General features: G+C 43.1%; 1 protein-coding gene across 1 annotated transcript in view; it reads left to right on the top strand.

Annotated features, from left to right (window-relative positions):
- The window catches only part of st8sia4 (ST8 alpha-N-acetyl-neuraminide alpha-2,8-sialyltransferase 4), a 58,745-nt gene extending 39,699 nt beyond the window's left edge, over positions 1-19,046 (top strand). The window contains exons 4-5 of the mRNA XM_060908166.1: positions 3,506-3,799; positions 16,496-19,046. Coding sequence (XP_060764149.1) covers positions 3,506-3,799; positions 16,496-16,778 — 577 coding nt within the window. The 3' untranslated portion in view covers positions 16,779-19,046. The remainder of the gene's footprint in view (positions 1-3,505; positions 3,800-16,495) is intronic.
- Positions 19,047-25,960: the final 6,914 nt, after the last annotated feature.

The following is a 25,960-nucleotide window of genomic DNA, read 5'->3' as shown; positions in this document are numbered from 1 at the left end:
TTTTTATTCAAGGGGAAATATTATGAAAAACTCACTTTTTGTCACTTTACTTTTTGTTTGGGTATCTGGAGCCTACCAACCCACAAACTCTGAGATAAAACAACCCAGTCAGGTTCTTTTGTTCGACCTGTTTCAGAAAACGTATGCATCAATAAGCCGTTCAAATTTGTCTCCCCTTTCTACTTCACAAGGGGAGCTCGTTTAGAATTATCCTGCTCCATTAGAATTATCCCACCCCCTCTTCTGAGTATCTCCACTCATTGCTTGAGAACTGCCTTTATGAACGAATGTTCATGAGAAAAGTGCAACCTGTTTGGCTGGCAGAAGAGGGGGCGGGGTGAGCAGTGGCTCATTATCATTTAAAGCCTCGGTCACAACCGGCCGTACGTGCTCCTGCGGCCGGTCTACGTGCAAAAAACGCAAGAAACGCACGGAGGGCGCGCGTGAAACGCACGGAGGGCGCGCGTGTGATGTGCTGATTTTCGAGCCGTAGACTGGCCGCAGACCGGCCGCAGAGGTTCTTTGTCATGTCAAACAAACTCTACGGGCGTTTACGTTTTTTTCAGGTTGCAAGACAAACTTACGGCCAACGTGCGTCTTTCTCCATGAACAAAAAAAACTCAGCGATTTGGGAAATGCCAAAAATCGCACGGCCAAAAAATCATACGTCCGGTTGTGACCTAGGCTTAAAGGAACAGGCCCTCAAATCAGCCATTTTGAACAGAGCTGTTTAGACAGGGGGAGAAGGCAGCTGTGGTGATTTTATGCTTGTGGTATTTTGACCAAAGCATATCGGACATTTCATTAAGACCTCAGATAATTGTCAACTTTGTGTAAAAGGGCAGTGTTCTCCCCAGGATTAAAATAAAGCCCTAACTTTTGGGTGGCATGCAGGGCCGTGCAGTGCGCCAAAGGCGCGTGGGGGAGGGTAAGTGTACGAGAATGCGGTTTTCCCCCTCTCGGGGGGGTCCATTTGGTGGCATCTGGTGACTTTTTTCGGAGCATTTCATGGTGCTATTGTCACTTTTTACTGTTAACATGGTTGAAAAGGTTGCTACAACAAGTGGAGGTCTGTGATGCTGTGGTTTGCAGCATGGGCTTCACATGAGCAATAAATAAAGTCATCATCTGACCTCAGTGTATTATATAATGATGCTGTTTTATTACCTGAACCACTGCCAGAACACCACTAGCTAAAAGTTTTTAAATGAGTTCTGTTGCAGTTAGAAAAAAATTAATAATACTCCTTGCAGACTGCATTTACTGCACAAATGTCTTGAGTAGCACCTTTATATTGGGTGGTGTAGTGGTTAGCACTGTCACCTCAAAGCAAGGTTCTGGGTTCGAGCCCAGCGGCCAATGGGGGGCCTTTCTGCGTGGAGTTTGCATGTTCTCCCCGTGTCTGCATGGGTTTCCTCCGGGTGCTCCGGTTTCCCCTACAGTCCAAAGACATGCAGTTAGGTTAATGTGGGACGACCTTGGGCTGAAGTGCCCAAGAGTGGCGGCACGCACGTACACAGTGGTTTACTCTCCTATGATGAATTAAAATTTCATTGTACATTCGTGCAGTGACGATAAAGGCATTGTATTCTATACTTGGGCCTATATACACTACCGTTCAAAAGTTTGGGGTCACTTTGAAATGTCCTTATTTTTGAAAGAAAAGCACTGTTCTTTTCAATGAAGATCACTTTAAACTAATCAGAAATCCACTCTATACATTGCTAATGTGGTAAATGACTATTCTAGCTGCAAATGTCTGGTTTTTGGTGCAATATCTCCATAGGTGTATAGAGGCCCATTTCCAGCAACTCTCACTCCAGTGTTCTAATGGTACAATGTGTTTGCTCATTGCCTCAGAAGGCTAATGGATGATTAGAAAACCCTTGTACAATCATGTTAGCACAGCTGAAAACAGTTGAGCTCTTTAGAGAAGCTATAAAACTGACCTTCCTTTGAGCAGATTGAGTTTCTGGAGCATCACATTTGTGGGGTCGATTAAATGCTCAAAATGGCCAGAAAAATGTCTTGACTATATTTTCTATTCATTTTACAACTTATGGTGGTAAATAAAAGTGTGACTTTTCATGGAAAACACAAAATTGTCTGGGTGACCCCAAACTTTTGAACGGTAGTGTATATGGTGGGGGATATAGATGACTGTCTTGTTTAATATATTCTCATTTCATAGCTGTTGCCTTTCTTGGAAATTAAAGCGATAAAGTTGAGGCCAACACAGAATCCACATCCTGTTGCAGAACTCATCATTAAACAGGCTGAGAACATCTTCCAGTTGTTGGTTAACCGTTCCTGGTCCCCAGAAAAATGTCTTGACTATATATTTTCTATTCATTTTACAACTTATGGTGGTAAATAGAAGTGTGACTTTTCATGGAAGACACAAAATTGTCTGGGTGACCCCAAACTTTTGAACGGTAGTGTAATACTTTAAACGCCTTAACAATCTACTGTGTCAACAACATATTCGGTTTCACTTCTTTCCTTTTCTCTTCTCTTTCTGGCTCTTCTGTCCTGCTTTCATTTAGCTGTCAAAAATATGACCATATGGGGCACTGAGCACCAGTCGCACCTCTTTTTGGCATGATTGAAATGTGGAGATGTATACCCACCAAAAAAACCCCAACCATAAACTGCGATCTCGCCCGCGCACTGAAGTATCATGGTACTGGCACAGCAGCAAAGTGATTTGAGGGCGTTTGCTGTGATTGGGGATTTCCCAGGGGTATTTCCAGTTTGCCTGAATGCATCATGGCAGCAAACCGGCCCAAAACACTGATTTTCCTTCAAAATATGCCCCAAACATCGCAAGGTAGGAATCTGACATTTTTTCAGCAAGTGTCGGAGCAAAAAAAAAAAAAATAGCATGTCTGCAAATTTAAAGCGTGTTGGCATGAAATTAAAGCGCAAAAGCGCTCTGGGGAGAACGATGAAAGGCTATAATACCGTATGTCATCTTTAACACATAAAATGTTGATATGGTGATGCTGTTGTTAAGACGTACTGTATATGGAAGGAGTCTCCAGTGTCGGCGCTTTTGTAACAGGCAGAGGTAAAGCTGTATCTTTAAATTTTCAGCCATGACAAATTCAGTTCTTAAAATTCTTGAAATACGAGTAGATATCATTTAAATACGTAGAACATCTAAAATGCCTTATATTGATTAGATCTATGTACATTTATATCAAGATTTTAGTTAGTAAAACAATGACTTAATGTGATTTCAAACTTGCTGGACACATTCATGTTTAGAAACGTAAAAGAGTATCGTTGTGATGTTCAGACATCGTCTGCTTTTAAGCTTTTGCATGTATTATTGGTCGTCTCTTCAAAAGCCACTGAAGCCTATATTTTCACCAGTCTCACACCACTTTTTTTTTTTTCCTCAGTGCAGAAATAGACTTCTTTATGACTAAAGCCCTGTAGGCAGCCTAAAGGCCTTAAATTTCAGCTCTAACATTTGTCTTTCCCTGTGGCTGTGGCACAGATGTAACCTCGCTCCCCTGGCTGAGTTCGCTGAGGATGTGGGCTTAAGGTCAGACTTCACCACCATGAACCCATCTGTGATTCAGCGTGCATACAGCGGTCTTTTGAATGAGACGGCGCGTGAGCGCTTTGTGCAGCGTTTGAGTCTGTTGAATGACAGCGTCCTGTGGATTCCAGCCTTTATGGTGAAGGGAGGAGAGAAGCACGTGGAGGGCGTCAATGAGCTCATCCTCAAGAGAAAGCTCCCAGTGCGCATGGCCTACCCCTCCCTCCGCCTGGTCCATGCTGTCAGAGGGTGAGTCACATATGTTAAGAGAGTGAACAAGATGCTCCTTTAATTTAATCCCAGTCATTGTAGAGATAATGGGTATCAGTACTGTTAATATCCTTGACTTGTATAGCGAATGGGGATGTTTGTAGATGAGGCTGTTAGCATATCCACTATTACCATATGTCTGTATGTATTATCTTCAACATTTCTGAGGTTTCGTCTTTGTTATGCTTTGTTATACTAGCTGACCGCTCACATTGAGTTCTTTACTGTCGTGGACAGGGAAGCAGGTTGCACTGTGCAAGGAACCTTTTACTTTCCATGCTTTTCATATGGTACTAATAGTATAAAAATATGAAAAATACAATGAAGAAATGTGGCTATACAGAGTTATATGAACTATAAGTACGTTATACATAATGTCATAACCTCACATTTCTCTATATAAGGTCAGTACAGTTACGTGGCAGTATTGTGTGAGTGGGATTTTCCCACATCTCATCTCATTATCTCTAGCCGCTTTATCCTGTTCTACAGGGTCGCAGGCAAGCTGGAGCCTATCCCAGCTGACTACGGGCGAAAGGCAAGGTACACCCTGGACAAGTCGCCAGGTCATCACAGGGCTGACACATAGACACAGACAACCATTCACACTCACATTCATACCTACGGTCAATTTAGAGTCACCAGTTAACCTAACCTGCATGTCTTTGGACTGTGGGGGAAACCGGAGCACCCGGAGGAAACCCACACGGACACGGGGAGAACATGCAAACTCCACACAGAAAGGCCCTCGCCGGCCACAGGGCTCGAACCCGGACCTTCTTGCTGTGAGGCGACAGCACTAACCACTACACCACTGTGCCGCCATTTTCCCGCATTTCCTCCCCAATTTTCCCACCCACCCTAGTCCCCTACTGTAACCCTAGCTGTATAGGCGAGAGGCTACGGGCTGTGGAAACGGAGATCGGCGCCGTACCCATGCGCCTCAAAGAGCTGGTTAGTACTGGAACAGGAGACTGCCTGGGAAGACCAGATCTTGGGGACTTCCCCCCCAACCAACCAACCCTCCCTCGCCTATCGCACAACAGCTAATGTGCTTCCTTTGAGACACATGAACCCAGCCAACTATCAGTCAAAGTCCTTCTCGCACCATTCATGGCTCGTTTGGTGGCGCCGATCTCCATTTCGTAGCCCTCGGCCTTTCGTCTATATTACATAGTTAGGGTTACAGTGGGGGGCTAGTCCTCTGGTAACCACGAGAGTTTGACTCCCCACTCGCATCTGTATTGCAGTGTGCCTTGCCAGATGGCAGTAGGCACCATTTTTATGACGGCCTTTGGTATGACCTGACCTTGAGTAGAACTCGCGATCTCCCGATCGAGAGGCGGACATGCTAACCACTAGGCCACTCGCCGGTAACATTCCAACCAACTATACCTTTTTGAAATGCAGCATCGCAAGGCAGCATAAAACACCCAAGGAAAGTAAAGCACAATCTGCCTTCATGATACCTACGATTGGCTAGTGTCACTGTGATTGACAGGAGAGAATGTCCTGCATCCCCCCAGAGAGCACGGCTAAAATTGCTCCCTTGGTTCCCAGTCACAGATGGCTTTTGCATCACTGGGATTCGAACTCGCAATTGTATCCACTGGAGCAAGGAGAACACAATAATTATGTAACTAACTCCTTTGATGTATTTTTTTTTTTTAACATTACATGGCATTTAGCAGACGCTCTTATCCAGAGTGATGTACAACGAGTGCAAAAGTCAAGTATACTAAGTGCTGAACTTCTAGACAAGAAAGTTCTAGGGCCAACTGAACAAGTGACAGCAATACCTAGTGTAATATTCTGTTGAAGTATCAATACTCAAACAGCCAAGCAAACAAACCAACCATATAAAGTACAACTAAATAGAGAACTCAAACGGCTAACCCTAGGCTAGACAGTACACAACCTGGGTTGGTCGAGACGGAAACAGTTACACAGTGGGCAGGGAAGAGGTGCAGCCTGAAGAGGTGAGTCTTTAGTCTGCACTTGAAGGTGGTCAGGGAGTCGGCAGTTCTGACCTCAGTTGGAAGGTCGTTCCACCAACGGGGAGCCAGGAGAGACAGCAGTCTTGATTGGGCTGGGCAGGAGCGGAGAGGAGGAGGGGCCAGGCGACCAGTAGTAGCGGCGCATAGGGATCTGGCTGGCGTATAGGGGCAGCTCAGACTCCAGAGGTACGTTGGCTTCTTTTGTAAATTGGTCCATTATTACCAACCAACAAAACAAAAACAATACCTATAGTAAATTCCCATAATACAGAGCATGTTTGGCTACTTTCCTACATTCTGGTCAGTTTAGGGCCGAATTACCTTCTCACTGCAATCAGATGGCTCTAGATTTAGCTTGGAACCTGACGATCTGAGATCGGTTGTTTTAGTCCACACCCGAGTGTTATTTCTGTGTTCTCACCTGCTTAAATGAACTACGTGGAGGGGGAAAACAGACCATAGTTTGATTCAAATGGATTAAATGCTGTGTATGTGAAAGCACCGTACAAGTACTGTGTTCATATCTGTTTTGCCAGCAGGATAATTTAATAGGAGCAATTTACAGAAGATTTATTCAAACATCACTTTGAAGCTTTGCATGAAACAGTTTTGTTTGGTGTGATAACACTTTTTATAATTCGTTTCAAAACCTTGTAAGTGTGTTCACCATAACACTTTCAAATGCGTCTCAGAAGTCCTGGAAATATCTGCGCAAACCTGTCAAGCAGCCAGCCACACTTGAGAGAGAGAGAGAGAGATTGAGATTTGACATCTGAAATTGGTCTGCATGCAAAGATGCCAGTGGAATAGACACATGATTGTTCTGACTTCTGTGGGGAGGGGGAAAAATCACCCAGTGGCAAAAAAATCTTTAGCTGTTGTGTAAATGTATCTCAGAAGGATTTTCAGCTTTGGGATACACATCAAATATTTCGATATGATGATACACTTCATGATTCAGTTGCTGGAGTTTTTGCTCAAATCAGCAGAATCAAAAGTATGGATATTGTTTGAAGACGCTAGAAAGATTCATCCGTCAAGAAAGAGAAATTGGCATGAAGCCCAGGTGTGGCAGTACGTATTAGCTCGAAGGAAGCCCAGAGCTCCTGAATCCCAGTTGTCATTTCCTGAAATGAAAAATAGCCCGCAGGCTGCCACCTGTAGTGTGTGTTTGCAAAGGCAGCACTCAGCGGGTATGCAAAGACAACCCTGTGATTACACAAGGGCCTGCCACTAAGCGCTCTTAATCTTCAGATTTCAGCCTGTGCTTTGTAGTTTTAAATAATATTGTCATTTAGAATTCGGCGAAAAGAAGGGAGGACTAATTCTGATGAAATTGTATGCTCATACTTTCGGTCTTTCATCATGCCCGCCTCTTGAAAGATTGATGAACAGAGTGTAATTCAGAGTATAATTTGCTTAGATTGGTTTGCATGAAACCGAGGCTACTCTTTCGTGAGCCGTTCGGCACGTCCACTCTCCTGAAGAACTCTCGGATTGTCTTAGGTGGTCTATTAAAATCCTTTTCTGCTTTTAGTCCGTGGTTACTTCAACCACTTGAAGGCTTGTTTTGGCCTTGTGTTTCTGAAGAAGCCATCAGATGTTCTTGTGAGTTACCATGGCAGCCAGACACCTTTTTTCTTTTTAATGACACCTTCAGACTGGCCTACATCAGCGCTAAATATAGGCTTCTGAGAGGGGGAAATGGCTTTCAGTCAGGGCAACCTGAACCTGGAGGTCAGATTGAATCGACTACTTCAAGGGTACGTAAAATTCCCATCAATTGTGCTAAACAATGAAGACAAACAGTATTTGAAGGTTCCAGGAGGGAGTACAGAACCACAAACAGGAATATAACCCTCTGTCGGTTTAAAGCTAAAACTAACTAACGCTACGTTCACACTGCAAGGCTTAATGCTCAATTCCGATTTTTTTGTGAAATCCGATTTTTTTGTGAGGTCGTTCACATTAACAAATATATGCGACTTGTATGTGATCCTCAGTATGAACGAAAAGCGACCTAAAAGTGTTCCGCATGCGCATTGCAGGATACGATGACGTCACACGCAGTGAGCATGGCCAGTGTTTACGGAAGTAAAACCGCCCGGTTGCGGTATGACCCATCCAATCTAGCTTGAATAGCTGCATCCCCCCAAATGGAAATCAGCTCCCTAACCTCTGCGTCCTTCCATTGAGAAGATTCAGAACCTTCACAGCCCGAAGCGTCCCTCGCATTGATGTCATGCGCAGGGGCGCAGATACGTTTTTTGAACTGGGGGGGACAAAGCTGCCAGCAAACCAACCCCAACCCCGATATGCCTGTCAAACTTGTTGTTAGTAACCATAGCAACCAAGCTCGAGCTCGCAACCTGTGCAGTCTGCGCAGCTCAACCAACCGAATATCAGTCTTTGTTTTGTTTTATGTGAGTTGTTGCAACTATGTATACACTGCTGTGCACCTCAATAAACCGAATGGTAATTAGTCTTTTGATTTTTCCGTGAGGTTTGCCTTATGCAAAGAAAGACAGCATAGACGTTTTTTCCTCCCTATAAGTGGGGGGGACCGAACGAGGTGAATTTAAATCTGGGTGGGACGAGTCCCACCCTCTATCTGCGCCCGTGATTATGCGCCATGTTGTTGTAACTTTTTTTGAGAGACCCGCCGCCTACTTCAGCGCAGAATAGTGACGTTTGTGGCTTGTTGATGACGTGTAAGTCGGATGAATGCGACCTGGTGGTTCAGACTGAAGTCGCATATGAAAAGAGCGGATAGGAATCGGAATTAGGACCACATATCCAAACGGCCTGGGTCGGATTTGAAAAAATCGGATCTGTGTCGTTCATATTGTCGATAAAAGATCGGATACAGGTCACATATGGGCGAAAAGATCGGATTTGAGTCACTTCAGCCTGCAGTGTGAACGTAGCCTAATAGACATGATGCTTTTACGTATATCAAAGAGGTGTAACACGTCTGTTTAGTGCCTCAAATATCCATATTTGGATTTAAACCCAAAGTGGGTGCAGAGGTGGACAGTAACGAAGTACGTTTACTTGAGTACTGTACTTAAATACACTTTTTTTTGAGTATCTGTACTTTTATTTGTTTTGGAACCTTATGACTTCACTACATTTGAAAGACAAATATCGTACTTTTCTGTCAAGGTACTCGTTACTATGAAGCAGCTTTGAAAGTGGATGTTTTTTCTTTTCTTTTCTAAAGCATGATAGGCTTTCTCAGTGACACCTGGGAAAAAACAATCAGTAATCACTAGGGTCATGTCACGTCCATAGACTGTATAAAATCAAGTTCAGGGATTTTTCTCAGCAGCGTTATTTGAACACGATCAGTTGATGGCAGAATGGAAGGAGGCGGTTCTTCTGAGGAACGCACGCACCCATGGCCATACCTAGAACCCATGTTTCAGTTTTCTGAAAGGATTAAAGATTTGTTTCATTTTAATTGTTTGCTTTGTTTGCCGAAAACGAACCATATCACGGCCTACAAAAACTCTCCATGCAGCCTGCAGGAGCATATTGAGGTCTGTAAACGTTTTATTCCAAGAGAAACCTTGCAATTAAGTTGTCTGTGCTTTTTGAGCTGGCAATAATGTTGCAATAGCCATGCAGTCTGGTTAGTCAAATGACTTTCTATGGATTTGCTCACCAAGTTGCCATCGCCTTGTCCACAGCTAACGTTAATGCATAGCTAGTTAACTTGGACACTGTTAGTCTCATCTCATCTCATTATCTGTAGCCGCTTTATCCTGTTCTACAGGGTCGCAGGCAAGCTGGAGCCTATCCCAGCTGACTACGGGCGAAAGGCGGGGTACACCCTGGACAAGTCGCCAGGTCATCATAGGGCCAGTGCCGTATTAAGCCAATGCGGTGCCCCGGGCACTATACCTCAAGTGCCCCCCCCGCGTGCGCACGTGTTCAGTAACCTCCTGCACACACTCACAAACCTTGCCCTTTGCTGTCAAAAATAGTAGCATATACATAAACAATAGTACACATAAAGTTTATAACACCCTCGTCTTCCTTCTCGTCACCATGGTGTGAACTGATCTCTACCTGGTTTAAAGTGGCTTCACACATATCTTCCTCAAGGGAATCCTTGTCGTCGCCGACCCCTCGGCTAACACTGGCTGTGGTTGTAGCATCTCCCCGGCTAGTGCTAGCAGGGCCATCTCCCTCACTAGCATCGCTGATTTCACTAGCTTCGGCTTCAGCGCTGGTAGTGACAGCAGTTGTCGATGTTTTTTTATAAAAACAATCTAACACTGGAACATTTTTAATTGCAGCTACACGCCTGGAGTCTTTCTCTTTTTTTAATTTTCTCTTCGCACCACCACTCAATTGATGTCTGTCCATTTTTCATTTCTACCACGGTTTTTAAAAAATTGATACATTTCACCGTAGGTGGACTGGCTCAACTGACAGGTTGAGGAAAGGGGGGTTAATGGTCACATAGGCCACTCTTGCTCAGAATTATGATTATTGTTGTTGTTCTTATGAAATTAGTGTTCATAATGAATTATATATGACTATTTAACAATGTTAAGTGTATAACCATTTTAACCTCCTAGGGCATAGCGGTCACATGCGTGGACAGCACTTTATGGAAATTCGGAACAAGAATCCACATATGTGGACATACTTTTTCTCTAAAAGTGCATCTTATCAAAAGATGATGCTTAGTTTTTATTCTAATCAGGTTCTAATAAGCCCAAATAGCAAAGAGAAATAAAAAATGCATGTAAAAAAACAGCTTGAGCCTTAGGAGGTTAAGTGTACAAACATTCACGAAAAATATTTTTAAAGTTTCTGTCATGTGGTGCCCCTCCACTGGCTGTGAGTGGTTAGTGCCCCTGGGCACTGTGCTGCATGCCCATATAGTTAATCCGGCACTGCACAGGGCTGACACATAGACACAGACAACCATTCACACTCACATTCACACCTCCAGTCAATTTATGCCGCTTTTCCACTACAAACGCGGCTGAGTCGGGCTGAGCCGTGCCGTGCTGAGTCGGGCTGAGCGGGGCTGTTGGAGTTGCATTTCGACTACAACCGCGCTGAACCGTGCTGGCTGGAAGTGGGTGGACACATTGGGTGGAGTTAGCGAAAGTGGGTGGACGTCAGGTGATGTCGTTAAGCAGCGCAAACAGTGACATCAGTGAGCTTTTAAGCGGTAGTCTCACGACCCGAATAGTAAACAATAAACATGGAGGACATGGAGTCGTTAGTGTTGCTGGTCTTGGTGCTGTGGCTTGTTGTCACCGACAACACTGACAGATACTGGCAAGAGCGTATAGATGAGGCGAGGCGCATAAGGCTTCAGAAATTCTCGTAATTCTTCTCCTTCCGGGTTTGCGGTGTTTACAGATCCCAGCGTGCTCGCGGGGCGTGTGTGGGCATGTGAGGACACTCCTCCTCACCAATCAGTGCACAGGGGAGTGTCTGCTCACGCCCCCAGCCTCACTCGGCTCGGTTTGGCTCGCTTCAGCCCTACTCCAAAACGGTGCGAGTTTTAGGGGCTAAGCAGGGCTGAAGCAAGCTGAGTCGTGCTGGTTTTTGGTAGTCGAAACACGAGCCATGTCGGGCTGAAGTGGGCTGAAGCGAGCTGAAGTGAGCTGAAAAAGGGTAGTGGAAAAGGGCCATTAGAGTCGCCAGTTAACCTAACCTGCATGTCTTTGGACTGTGGGGGAAACCGGAGCACCCGGAGGAAACCCACGCAGACACGGGTAGAACATGCAAACTCCACACAGAAAGGCCCTCACCGGCCACGGGGCTCGAACCCGGGCCTTCTTGCTGTGAGGCAACAGCGCTAACCACTACACCACCGTGCCGCCCCTTATCTGCAGTCCTTTCAGAAATATGTTTCAACATAATCTTGGCAAATAAACAGAATGTAGAAATCTGTGTTTAGTTGTGTTTAAAGGTGTTTATTCTACAGGTTCTACAAGCTAGTCAGTAGATCCAGTCAGGTTGCTTCAGAGGCGTTAGGTTTTGTAAGCGTTGTGGCAATAATACAACGATGCGTTGACAGAAAATGTACTTTTAATACTTAAGTATTTTTAAATGCAAATACTTCAGTACTTTGACTGTACAACTTTCACTTGTATTGGAGTAACATTTGACGAGCAGTATCTGTACTTTGACTTAAGCAATGAAGTTGGGTACTTTGTCCAGCTTTGAGTGGGTGTGGCCTAAACATGAGTTGTTATGGTGTGTGTGTGGGGTGTGTTTTTGTTTTTTTTTTAAATACTGAAAACAATTAGTTTGGTCTGCGAATTCTGGCTCAATACAGTTCCTCAACCTCCCATTCCTTGTTTATATCTGCGATATTATCAAACAAATTTAGCTGGTTCTGTTTTCCAAAATTTAACCAAACTATCAAAATGTTGCAACCCTGACCAGACAATTACTAAGGATGAATAAATGAATTCTGTACAATTATGTTAAGGAATGTGGCCTTTGTTTGTTTGTCCTGCCAGCTTCGTATCTTATGCCCTCATAAGTAAAAGCCTCCTGTTTGTCTCCCATGGAATGCCAGCCCTGCTGCCCTGTAAACCAATTTTTGGCAAGATTTCTAACTGTACATACAACCTTACATACATACTCTCTAATCCTGTCCACTTCCCCTCTGTAAATCTGCATTTCAATATTTACATTACACTACAGACATTTAGCAGACGCTCTTATCCAGAGCGACGTACAACATACCCAGAGCAGCCTGGGGAGCAGTTGGGGTTTAGGTGCCTTGCTGAAGGGCACTTCAGCCATTCCTGCTGGTCTAGGGAATCGAACCGGCAACCTTTTGGTCCCAAAGCTGCTTCTCTAACCATTAGGCCATGGCTTCCGACATATATAATATTGTATCTCTCCACTGTCCGTCGCTGTATATATTGTAACATATAGCATCACTATGCTGCAGTACTTACTTCTGGCACTTATCTGTAAATAATACTGTATTTTGCCTTTCTGGTTAGATCCAAACTGCATTTCATTGACTTTGTACCTGTACTCTGCACAATGACAAAGTTGAATCGAATCTATAATTTCAATTATATCCCTACCATCTTCATAATATATTGTAATCCCTTTTTTCCCCAGAATACTGAATGATCACAGTGCTATATTGTCTATGACCAGGCTTCTTCTTTTTTTTTTTTTTAAATTAGTGCTGATTAAAACCTTCTGAAGTCATCACCTATTAACATGCAAAGTGCATACTGGCAATTTCAGATTTGCATGCATGACTGCAGACAGCCAGGTTTTTGCATGGTAATGCCCCCAGCACAGACCCGGTAGAGCATTACGTCATTAAGACAGGCAAATTATAGCCTAATTTTCCATTCAATTACAACCCAACCAAAACTACATCTTGCAATATTAGACTCTTATGAGTTTACTAAAGAATGGCAGCTACTTTAGCATAGCTTTTGGATGGGCTACTTACATTTGAATGATTGCACAGAAATATACAGTATACGCTCAGGCATTGGAACAACCTGCTGTTCTTTGCACCAGCGTAGAGGTCATGTATTTTGCATGCCACAGTGCCAGTTATGGAACTCGACTAGCCAGTCAGTATTTATCTCATCTCATCTCATTATCTCTAGCCGCTTTATCCTTCTACAGGGTCGCAGGCAAGCTGGAGCCCATCCCAGCTGACTACGGGCGAAAGGCGGGGTACACCCTGGACAAGTCGCCAGGTCATCACAGGGCTGACACATAGACACAGACAACCATTCACACTCACATTCACACCTACGGTCAATTTAGAGTCACCAGTCAACCTAACCTGCATGTCTTTGGACTGTGGGGGAAACCGGAGCACCCGGAGGAAACCCACGCGGACACGGGGAGAACATGCAAACTCCACACAGAAAGGCCCTCGCCGGCCCCGGGGCTCGAACCCAGGACCTTCTTGCTGTGAGGCGACAGCGCTAACCACTACACCACCGTGCCGCCCGTCAGTATTTATTTCCCAGAAATTTTCCCCTGTTCTCTCCTCATTTTTTTTACGTACCAGTTCCCTTCTACCAGCCAGCTCTCCTCATCATATGAAAGCTACCAGCTGGGGAGGGTGAAGTTTAATACATGCTTCCTCTGTGTTCCTCCATATCTTTACAAAATGTTGCTCATGCTATCTGCCCTCTTCTACATACATGAGCTCTTAGACACCCATGATTGGCTAGTGTCAGTGTGATTGACAGGAGAGAGGGTATGCCATCCCGCCCACCTAGAGAGCACAACTTGGAAGTCTGTGTTTCATTAGGACTTTTAACAAAATCCCTGCCCTTTAGTTCTTATTTGGTTTACCTTTTTAGGGATGTTTAATCCTCTGTCTTGCAATCCATGTGGAAAGATGCTACACCTCCATTTTATGATGCCTAGCTTGGCAATGTGGCCTGTTTTCTCTAATTGGAGAACGTATGGGTGGGTTGATTATGGGCAAGGGCTTGGTGGGGTAATAACTGTGTACTTACAGGTAGTGTTGTAGTTAAGACCACCTAAACTGCATCCAAGTCATGACCAAGACAAGCTCAAGACTTTGAGGGGTTGAGACCAAGTCAAGACCATGACCAAAGCAGGGCAAGACTGAGTCAAGACCAGTCCAGTGTGTGTGAAGGGGGAGGGGTGATTGCCGTGAACAGTAACGAAAATTTCAAATTGGCAATGAGTCACGTTATTGGTTACGTTTGAAGCAGGAAGTTTCACATCCAATCACAGTAATGATGTTCACAAATCTGTCAGACGATGCATAGGCAATTTAGTGAAATCCCCACAGTTGTGGTCTTGTTAGTTAAAAGTTAAAGTCCTTCCTGCGCCATGTGGCGCATCGGGCAGCGCCGATCTCCGTTTCCGCAGCCCTCAGCCTCTCGCCTATTACATAGGTCTTGAAATAAAATCCAGAGTCCTCGATGTTCAAGACCAAAACAAGACTGAGTAAAAGTGTAGTCGATTCCGAGACCTTTAAAAAGTGGTCTTGAGCACTACAGCACTACTTACAGGGTGTATGAATTATCTTTACAACATTGATACCAAATAAAAAAATTACTAACATAACTAGAATTACCAATCGAGGAAATTCAAACACACAAAATCCAAGTTTTCTTCTTAAAGTTAAAAAGTTACAAATATTCACTATGATCATCTTTAGTGATGAGCAAATCATCCAGGTGATAATCCAAACACTGCCATGTACACGTCAACATATCCACATTAAAGCTAGACTCCCTTTCAGATTTTTCAAGTGTAGGTCATAAAAAGAATTTACCCTGACACCCAATTATTTTTGTTTAGTGGAGCGAAAGCTACTGAATTCGAATCACAGACTTCCAATTTTATTAGTTTTTTTTTTAAATAGAACAATTAATGAATTTAGGGCCACGTGGCCCTAAATTCTCCGCTGTTTTTGCCTGCTTCAGCATGACCCAATTCAAGATACTACATCATGGTGGGCTTTCCCCATTCACGCAAGGCATTGTGGGATACAAATTTGAAACAGGAGAGAACAACGGAGGATGTGTGTGAATGAAACGTGAAAGGCCGACTACAGTAACAGAACATGAGAAGAAAAGACATTATGATGCAAAGAAAAGGAAACGCAGGACCAACCTAATAAATATCGGCGGTCAGCGAGCACCTCGGTGTGATCAGCTGTTCGTTTAGCGACAGAATGATGTAACTGTCAGTGCACAGTCAAGGTAAACCTGTAGGTGGCAGTAATGCAACACTGTGGATTCCAGCTGCTGTAAAACCCAAAAGAAGAAGATGATAAACATGCGCACACGGACTTCCTCTGTCTGTTTGACTGCGCGAAGCGAGTGATTTCATGCACATTATTAGCTCAGGAGTCCCCTCAAATTAAATAACTTCCCAGCCACAGAATGGCCTGATATTTTGTGAATTATTACAGAAATAAACATATATCACAACGACCAAATTTCAGAGGGAACTAAATTTCACAGATTTTTATGAGCTCGAAAGGCCGTGTAGCTTTAATGCTTTCAATAGCGGATGTGAAAAAAACGAAGATGAGGAGGAAACTTGTCAAAATGTGGTACTAAGAAAAACTTAATGTGTTTCTCTGTAAAATGGGACAATCTACACCGTCTGTTAGACTTTTTATATTGGGTAAAATTTAGATAATGGCGGCACGGTGGTGTAGTGGTTAGCGCTGTCGCCTCACAGCAAGAAGGTCCGGGTTTGAGCCCCGTGGCCGGTGACGGCCTTTCTGTGCGGAGTTTGCATGTTCTCCCCGTGTCCGCGTGGGTTTCCTCCGGGTGCTCCGGTTTCCCCCACAGTCCAAAGACATGCAGGTTAGGTTAACCAGTGACTCTAAATTGACCGTAGGTATGAATGTGAGTGTGAATGGTTGTGTGTCTATGTGTCAGCCCTGTGATGACCTGGCGACTTGTCCAGGGTGTACCCCGCCTTTCGCCCGTAGTCAGCTGGGGTAGGCTCCAGCTTGCCTGCAACCCTGTAGAACAGGATAAAGCGTCTAGAGATAATGAGATGAGATGAAAATTTAGATAAAGATCATTTACGGACACCATGTATATGTTTTCGATTAAATTGCAATTCTGCAGCTTGCAGTTGTGCCTTTCCTGTGAAAATGTTCCTTTTCCATGTTTATTAATAGTGATCTATATTTGTTTCTCAGGTACTGGCTCACAAACAAAGTAAACATCAAGCGTCCCAGCACTGGATTGCTGATGTACACTATGGCCACACGTTTCTGCGATGAAATCCACTTGTACGGATTCTGGCCGTTCCCAAAAGACGCCAGTGGAAACCCAGTGAAGTATCATTACTACGACATGCTCAAATACAGATACTTCTCCAACGCAAGTCCTCACCGGATGCCACTCGAGTTCAAGACGTTAAAAACGTTACACAGCAAAGGGGCACTAAAGCTGACGACGTCTAAATGTAAACCAACTTGAATGGTCTCCCATCTTAAAAAAAGACAGACGATGCAGCTGAGTGACAGGAAAGCCCACTCGAATCCTTTGAAGCTGAACTGAACATGCCTTCAATTGGATATTTCACAGGCACTATCTGCAGAATCAAAAATGCTTCAACGTGCTCTATCATGTTTCAGTAATTCAATATCCCAATTCACTGGCGAACTGTAAAAGAGCTCCTGAGCTACAGATACCTTGCAATAGTTTGACTGGTGAGTTAAGCCTCATCGGTTGTTTTATACGTGAATACTGTCTGGTCGTTCTCAGTGATTTCATCTGAAAAGAGTAGCATTGTTCCAACAGGAAAGTTACTGTAACATCTTATCAGTCCCAAAGATCTTAATGTTCCTTGAGAGATTATAAATTTTTTTTCTTTCTTTCAGTGCTGTAATTTTTAGGAGCTAGAGGCCTTTGTGCAAATTAGTGCAAATTTATTTTTATATGAATGTAGATCATACAGTACTTACATGTTCGATTTGCTGTGTTCAAGATGTCAGTAATTTTTTAAGCCATTTCAAGCCTCGAAGATGTAATATACTGTACGTCTGAATGGTAATACCACTTGCGTAAATGATACACAGTTTGTTAGAAGGGTGATTGTGTTCCTGGAATGTACCATATTTATTGAGCCTGAATATTGAGAGAGAACATCTCTCAACTGATTTCACTTTTTTTTTTTTTTTTCCCAATGATGTTTAAAAGGCCTGGATATACTGAACTATTCATCAGGTAGTATAGTTTTTGTTTGTTATTGAACTGTGATTTGTGTATCATTCAGTATTTCGTTGCCACAGTGTCAGCGTTTCACAGTTAGCTGCTTTTTGATTGGACAGTTACCTTTCCGTTGACTTTCAAAATACGGATTTTCCACACAGCCATTTTTTTTTTCAGCTTAAAATGACAGGCATGAATATTTAACAGTGATTCCACAAAATCGAGTCGTACATGAGCTGATAGCCAACGAGGCACGTAATGCCGAGTCTGCTATAAGCCGTGTACGACGAGATTGAATGGAATAACTTTTATTCTAGCCACATTCACTGGATTTTGAGAAACGGAGCATTTTTATTTTTTGCAAATTGGATAAATAAAAACTTCCGACAAAATCATTTCCGCTTAGAACGTAAACAAACCAATGAAACGACAGGAGCAATTTGTGAAAAATACTATCATAATTCTTGAAAAAAAAATTTTTTTTTAATACGTTCTTACCATCAAATACTTTTATTCCATATTTTGTTTTGAGGTTTGTTTGTTTTTGTTTTTTTTGTTTTTTTTTTGGGTGGGTTGTTTTCAAGTAGGGTTTTTATTTCATCCTCAGTTGGTTCAGCAACAAGCTCTGCCATTTTGTTTTTCTCTACTCGTGGTATATGAGCCGATAGCCTCGTAGTAGAGTAGCCAATCAGAGCGCGCGATTGCTCATATCCAGTGAACGTGGATAGAATAATATACGGTGTAAGATTTCACTGAAATATTCCTAGCACAGGTAAAGACTACAATCCTGTCCTCGTCATGTGGCCTGCTGATGATTTAAGTTTAACTTCTACAGCCACAAACCCTACACCAAGCACTCATAATAAAGATCAAATATTGAAATAAAATGTAGCACATATGGAATGTTTAATGTGATGGCTATGCATGCATAATGGAAATGAAGACAGTCCCCTCTCTGTGATTTATACAGCGATTACTTATCCTATGCGACGTGATCATGATTAATACAGATGTCCTCTGGCAAAGTTATTTCCGCAGATACGGCACTGTGCAAAAGTCTTCGGCACCCTTTTTTCTTTTTCATACAAACTTTGTTATAGATTTCTATTTTATGACTTCTACATTATCGAGTCAGTACGAAAACATTTTTGAGTCCAAACGTTCGTTTTCCAGCACAAAATTAAATGTTACAGGGGGAAAAAAAAAAAACTTTGTGTATGAGCAGTATATTACATAAGAGACGACTTTTCAGATGAAAAAAGAAAACATAATGAAGGCTACTGGGTTTTGGTGCAAAATGAAGAAGCGAGTGTGACAGTGTCCAGAAGAACTGTGTCTGGTTCTGGAAGATGCTCAGTAAAACCTACAGCTCATTTCCGCATCAAACTGCACTCATTGTACAAGGAGACTGCTAGGGTTTTTTGTTTGTTTGTTTGTTTGTTTAAATATATAAAGTAACTGGTTGTCTCACACCAAATATTGACTTTGTTTCATTTATTATGGTTTACTGCTGTTTATCTCATCTCATTATCTCTAGCCGCTTTATCCTGTTCTACAGGGTCGCAGGCAAGCTGGAGCCTATCCCAGCTGACTACGGGCGAAAGGCGGGGTACACCCTGGACAAGTCGTCAGGTCATCACAGGGCTGACACATAGACACAGACAACCATTCACACTCACATTCACACCTACGCTCAATTTAGAGTCACCAGTTAACCTAACCTGCATGTCTTTGGACTGTGGGGGAAACCGGAGCACCCGGAGGAAACCCACAGGGAGAACATGCAAACTCCACGCAGAAAGGCCCTCGCCGGCCACGGGGCTCGAACCCAGGACCTTCTTGCTGTGAGGCAACAGCGCTAACCACTACACCACCGTGCCGGCTTTTTTTTTTTTTTTATGTTTAACTTTGGGCGGCACGGTGGTGTAGTGGTTAGCACTGTCGCCTCACAGCAAGAAGGTCCGGGTTCGAGCCCCATGGCCGGCGAGGGCCTTTCTGTGTGGAGTTTGCATGTTCTCCCCGTGGGTTTCCTCCGGGTGCTCCGGTTTCCCCCACAGTCCAAAGACATGCAGGTTAGGTTAACTGGTGACTCTAAATTGACCATAGGTGTGAGTGTGAGTGTGAATGGTTGTCTGTGTCTATGTGTCAGCCCTGTGATGACCTGGCGACTTGTCCAGGGTGTACCCCGCCTTTCGCCCGTAGTCAGCTGGGATAGGCTCCAGCTTGCCTGCGACCCTGTAGAACAGGATAAAGCGGCTAGAGATAATGAGATGAGATGTTTAACTTTTTTTTTTTTTTAAAGCCATTTTTGGTCTCCAGCATTTCTTTACATGCGCCTAAGACTTTTGCACACTACTTTATATGTACGGAAATCTTATCCTGCAGAAAAATTAGGACATTTGATCCTTTCCCCAACGTCGATACATTTTACATATTTTGTCTCCTGTTATTGTTCATATCATTTGCACATTAGCTCTTTATAGTGATTGTTGCTGTTACACAACATGTGTATGCTCAGTGGGTCCAGGCCTTTGGTGCTTCACCAGTTTCTCTCTCTGACATTTTAATAAGTTTTCGCTACTTGTAGCACTGTACATATGTAAGAATGTAAAGACATTTTCATTGGTTTTCAAGAGAAATGTACTACGTCACACTGACTGAATATTGTAATGTTTTTCATGCACTGTATTGCTGGGGTTTGTCACAGTTATGGGTTTACTTCCTAGAATATTGTTAATGTCTCGGGTGTTTTTTTTTTTTTAAACAAACTGTTTTCAGCTACCATTTAAATGTGGTTTGCAGTGCTTTGGGATCTGGTTGTCCCTGGAAGCAGAGATCTTTAAAAATGCCTTTAAATGTTAGTCTGTCTGGTTTTCTGTCTCTTAGTATGTACCTGTAGCAAGCAACGTTAGCCAATTGCTAAACACTCAGCATTCGCAATAATGCAAAAAAGGTATATTCAAAAACCAATAACCAGGAATATTAAACGGTATTTCTCAGTCTGTCCTGAGATGTCGGATTCAATTGATTAACTCAACAAAAGAGATTAGCGCCCACAAGGTGCTCTTTATGTGTTTAGAGATTATGGCACAAGCTTGTCAAGCACTATGTGAAGACCAGCTGTGTTAAGGCCAATGGTGCAATCGGGATTTATTTCGCAAATGCACATGGATCCTTGTTCAAATCGATTCATATTTGCTCAAAGGTAGCTGTGGTTGGTTAAATTAAAAACTGACGTCCCTCGAGAATGAGGGCTGACGAGAAGAGCCATGTGTATTATGTGGATATACTGTGTATGGTTCTATGGTATGTCCTAACGATACTGTACTGCCTGGTTTTTCAAGCTATAGGACATGTATCATACTATTTATTGCTTGAGGAAACTGCTGTTTTTTTTCCCTTTTCAGGATTTTCATTTTATCGGTAATTTATATTGTCATTTTTTGTAAAGATGTTGAATGTGATAGATCATTTTTAGACAGTTTGATACTTGTTTTTGCTAAAATTGCAGCTTTAATCTGAGTTCACTTTTTTCAAAACCAAATTTCTATGTTTGTAGAAATTTTAGACAAAGAAAAATAAAAGACGTTGATCCCATCTCTGTTTGATTTGAAATATTTTCAGTGTTGTTTTTATGCTTTCTGTAATTATATGCCATTTTCAGGCCATGTCGATGCTAAAGGGCAGACCTGTTCTGTGTTGGTTGACAAGATGATATCAGATGGTGGCATATTTCCTGCCTCTTTCTTCCCTGCTGCAAATTAGACAAGACTAATCCCACGCTTCACTCCGCAGCCTGTTGTATATGGCCTACTTGGTGAGTTTTCTGTTGTGATAGTCTGCTATGTAAAGTGTAGCGGTAAGGAGGGACAAACTGAGCCACTTCCTAGGGAGTAATTAGGAATCTCATAAGTGACTTCATGCACAGTCTTTTTGATAATGAATATATTCGGGTGAAAAATCTCACAGATGCACCACACACAACCCAGATTTGAACCCACGATCACTTACTTAGGAGGCTAGTGCTATAGCTTTATATTTTGATCATATTCAAGCTATAGGGGCGGCACGGTGGTGTATTGGTTAGCGCTGTCGCCTCACAGCAAGAAGGTCCGGGTTCGAGCCCCGTGGCCGGCGAGGGCCTTTCTGTGCGGAGTTTGCATGTTGTCCGCGTGGGTTTCCTCCGGGTGCTCCGGTTTCCCCCACAGTCCAAAGACATGCAGGTTAGGTTAACTGGTGACTCTAAATTGACCGTAGGTGTGAATGTGAATGGTTGTCTGCGTCTATGTGTCAGCCCTGTGATGACCTGGCGACTTGTCCAGGGTGTACCCCGCCTTTCGCCCGTAGTCAGCTTGCCTGCGACCCTGTAGAACAGGATAAAGCGGCTACAGATAATGAGATGAGACGAGTCAAGCTATAACTATAAGATGATTCTTTAAGATGGTAGTTTGATGAATACATCCTCCAGTATAATGGATTGTAATGTTTAGCCTTACTTGGAGTAGAAAGAATTGGAAAATGTCTCCCGATGAATGTCATGGAAGTACTTCACTGTTCACAGGAAACATCTTCAGTGTAAATGAACAGAACAGCACTTTTGACCTTTTGCAGGAAGGGGATTTTCAATTCTTTGTAAATGACACCTGCCAGACTATACACCTCAAGCTTCTTCTACTCCCGTTAGGCGCAGCAGATCTCATCTCATCTCATCTCATTATCTCTAGCCGCTTTATCCTTCTACAGGGTCGCAGGCAAGCTGGAGCCTATCCCAGCTGACTACGGGCGAAAGGCGGGGTACACCCTGGACAAGTCGCCAGGTCATCACAGGGCTGACACATAGACACAGACAACCATTCACACTCACATTCACACCTACGGTCAATTTAGAGTCACCAGTTAACCTAACCTGCATGTCTTTGGACTGTGGGGGAAACCGGAGCACCCGGAGGAAACCCACGCGGACACGGGGAGAACATGCAAACTCCACACAGAAAGGCCCTCGCCGGCCCCGGGGCTCGAACCCAGGACCTTCTTGCTGTGAGGCGACAGCGCTAACCACTACACCACCGTGCCGCCCCGCAGCAGATCTGTCCCACATATTTGAATTGGCATAGGTTTTTACACCAGATGCCCTTCCTGACGCAACCCTCCCCAATCTAGCCGGGCTTGGGCTAAGTATGCACAATGACGGTGCTTATTTTGTATTAATACCCCAATTGGTATTTTACCTAATCTGCATGTCTTTAAACTGTGGGGGAAACCCAGAGCACGCCCACACGGGGAAAACATTCAAACTCCACACAGAAAAGCCCCCGTCGGCCGTGGGGTTTGAACCTGGAACCTTCTTACTACTACACCACTGTGCCTCCCCACCACACACCTCAAGCTCATGGCCACAAAATTCACAATAACTCAGAATATGTATATGGAGCTAAACTAAAATTTGCGACTTGGAGAGGTCTACTTTTTTAATGGATTTCACCAACAATGTGAGATATTTGATTGAAATTATGCTTGAATTGTGTGAGTATGCTGTATGTTATACTGTATCAACTTTATTCATTTTGTCAAATTAAATAAATACTTTTGTTTCAACAATAACTTTACAAATATTTGTAAAGGTTGGAGTAAATGTAATACCCTATTAAATAATATATTCCTTTTATTTAAAATGAAAACATGAATAACACAGACCTTTTCTTTCGAACCATTTGTAAAGGCTGTATTTAGGCTTAAACATGAAATGACTGCCTCCATTTACTTTCTTAAGCTTTCGACAGTCTGCAAGAAAACACTGAGTTCTTGTTGAATCTGTTTGTACAGTCAGTCTCGCAACAGCCATTTCCCATTTTAGATCTGTTTTTTGTGCTTTTGCAGCATTAGAGCTGTTACACATGCATTTCCTCTATTGTATGTTATTGCGCCCTTTGCAGTCTACACAACACAAGCACAGACAGGAAACACTAAGAGATTACACAGCCTGTTATTTATTTCCTCAATTTGAATCATCATAAATGTCTCATCTCATTATCTCTAGCCGCTTTATCCTGTTCTACAGGGTCGCAGGCAAGCTGGAGCCTATCCCAGCTGACTACGGGCGAAAGGCGGGGTACACCCTGGACAAGTCGCCAGGTCATCGCAGGGCTGACGCATAGACACAGACAACCATTCACACTCCCATTCACACCTACGGTCAATTTAGAGTCACCAGTTAGCCTAACCTGCATGTCTTTGGACTGTGGGGGAAACCGGAGCACCCGGAGGAAACCCACGCGGACACTGGGAGAACATGCAAACTCCGCACAGAAAGGCCCTCGCCGGCCACGGGGCTTGAACCCGGACCTTCTTGCTGTGAGGCGACAGCGCTAACCAATACACCACCGTACCACCTCATCATAAATGTCTATAGCAATTTGTCACACGATATTTATCTATCAAAGGTTTGGACACCCCAACTCATTCATAGGGTTTTCTGTATTTTGACTATTTTCGACATTGTAGAACAATACTGAAGACATCAAAACTATGACATAATTTATGGAACACATATGGAATTGCATGGTAAATTAAAAAAAAAAAGTGTTTAAAAACAACAAAATATGTTTGATATTTTAGATTCTTAAAAGTTGCCAGCGTTTATCTTGATGATGTTTTACACACTATTGGCATTATCTTCATGACGTAGTCACCTGGAATGCTTTTCAATTAGCAGGTGCCTCGTCAAAAGTGAATTAGTGCAATTTCTTGCCTTCTTAATGTGCAATACATAACGTTCACTTTATGCCTACGCTTTGCCATTATTTTTAATTATTTATGTCTATTTTATTTTGTTTATTTCCTCCCTCTGCTATTTTACTTAACTTTTTACCGATCTAAAATACATTTTTTCTAGGATGATAATTCTACGAATATGTACTCCAGTATAATGCCATGCCATCTCAACTGGGACTTAGACAAATTTGTTGAGTATTTTATTTCTCCACTTTGCAATTTTTAATTTATATTTTATTTCCATTTTTCACTGTCCTTTTATTTTACTTTTAGGAATCCAAAATGTTTTTTTTTTTTTTTTCAAGAAGGGAATTCTATGAACATGTCCTCCAATATACTGGCTTGTAATATTTAGCCCTGTTTACAGTTAAAGGAATTAGACAATGTGATGAATCAAGTTGTGGAAGTACCTCTCTGTTCACACAGGACACATCTTGACCATGAATTAATCAAAAAGCATTACTGGCCTTCTTTTTTTTCAGGGGCATTAAAAACAAAAGCATGGATCTTAGCGGAGGACATGGAATTCATTCAGTCTACTGGTCCCTGAGTTATGAGCCCCAGCGCATATCTACTGCACCACTCTGCTAACCGCCCTCGCCCTGGATGGAACTCAAACCCACACTCCCTGACTTAAGAGACTAGTGCTGTATTCATTAAGCCACTGAGGCTGGTGTGTTCACTTGTGAATGCAAATAGTGCCAACTGGATTTCATACAACAGTCCCACGGCCACATTGTACATACTCTGTGGAGACAGAAAAATGTAAATGAATTATAGAATAATTGAATTACATTGTATTCATTTCAAAGTGAAACAAAAACTGTAAAATTGCTGCATTTTAAATCTTTGTGAAATTGGCGTTGCTGCATCCTTTCCTGAAATGGAGGAGTTGCGTTATGCTGTTCACATGGGGGAAATAGTGGCCTAGTGGTTAGAGAAGCAGCTTTGGGACTAAAGTCATCAGTTTGGGCAGCACGGTGGTGTCATGGTTAGCACTGTCGCCTCATAGCAAGAAGGTTCTGGGTTCGAGCCCAGCGGCTGGTGGGGGCCTTTCTGTGTAGAGTTTGTATGTTCTCCCTGTGTCTGTGTGGGTTTCCTCCGGTTTCACCCCAAAGACATGCAGGTTAGGTTAACATGGGGTGGCCTTGGCCTGAAGTGCCCTTGAGCAAGGCATCTAAACCCTAACTGTTTCCTGGGTGCTGTAGTATGGCTGCCCACTGCTCTGGGTGCGTGTGTTCACTGCTTCAGATGGGTTAAATGCAGAGAATGAATCTCACTGTGCTTGAAGTGTGCATGTGACAAATAACAGTTTCTTCTTCTTCTTGATTCCCTGGACCAGCAGAAATTGCTGAAGTGCCCGTAAACTTAACCCCAGGCTGCTCTGGGTATGTTGTATGTTGCTCTGGATAAGAATGCCTGTAATGTAATATCCTTTTTGTCCCAGACATGCCTCAAATGTGTCCAGACCTAAAACACTTCTCCTTTCCCTTCCTTTTGGTACTTTCAGGATGATAATTCTATAAATACACATTTTTATGATACAGAAATCCTAGGAATAGTCTGACAAAGTACATTTTCAACAGTTTGCAAACTGTCGTAAATCTGAGTGGGTGTGATCAAATGCTCAGCCAAAGAATCAGGAGAAAGAAGTACACTTTATTTTACAAGAGCTA

The sequence above is a fragment of the Neoarius graeffei genome, chromosome 25, assembly GCF_027579695.1.
Source record: "Neoarius graeffei isolate fNeoGra1 chromosome 25, fNeoGra1.pri, whole genome shotgun sequence".
Lineage (NCBI taxonomy): Eukaryota > Metazoa > Chordata > Actinopteri > Siluriformes > Ariidae > Neoarius > Neoarius graeffei.
This window is presented reverse-complemented; position numbering and strand designations above follow the sequence as displayed.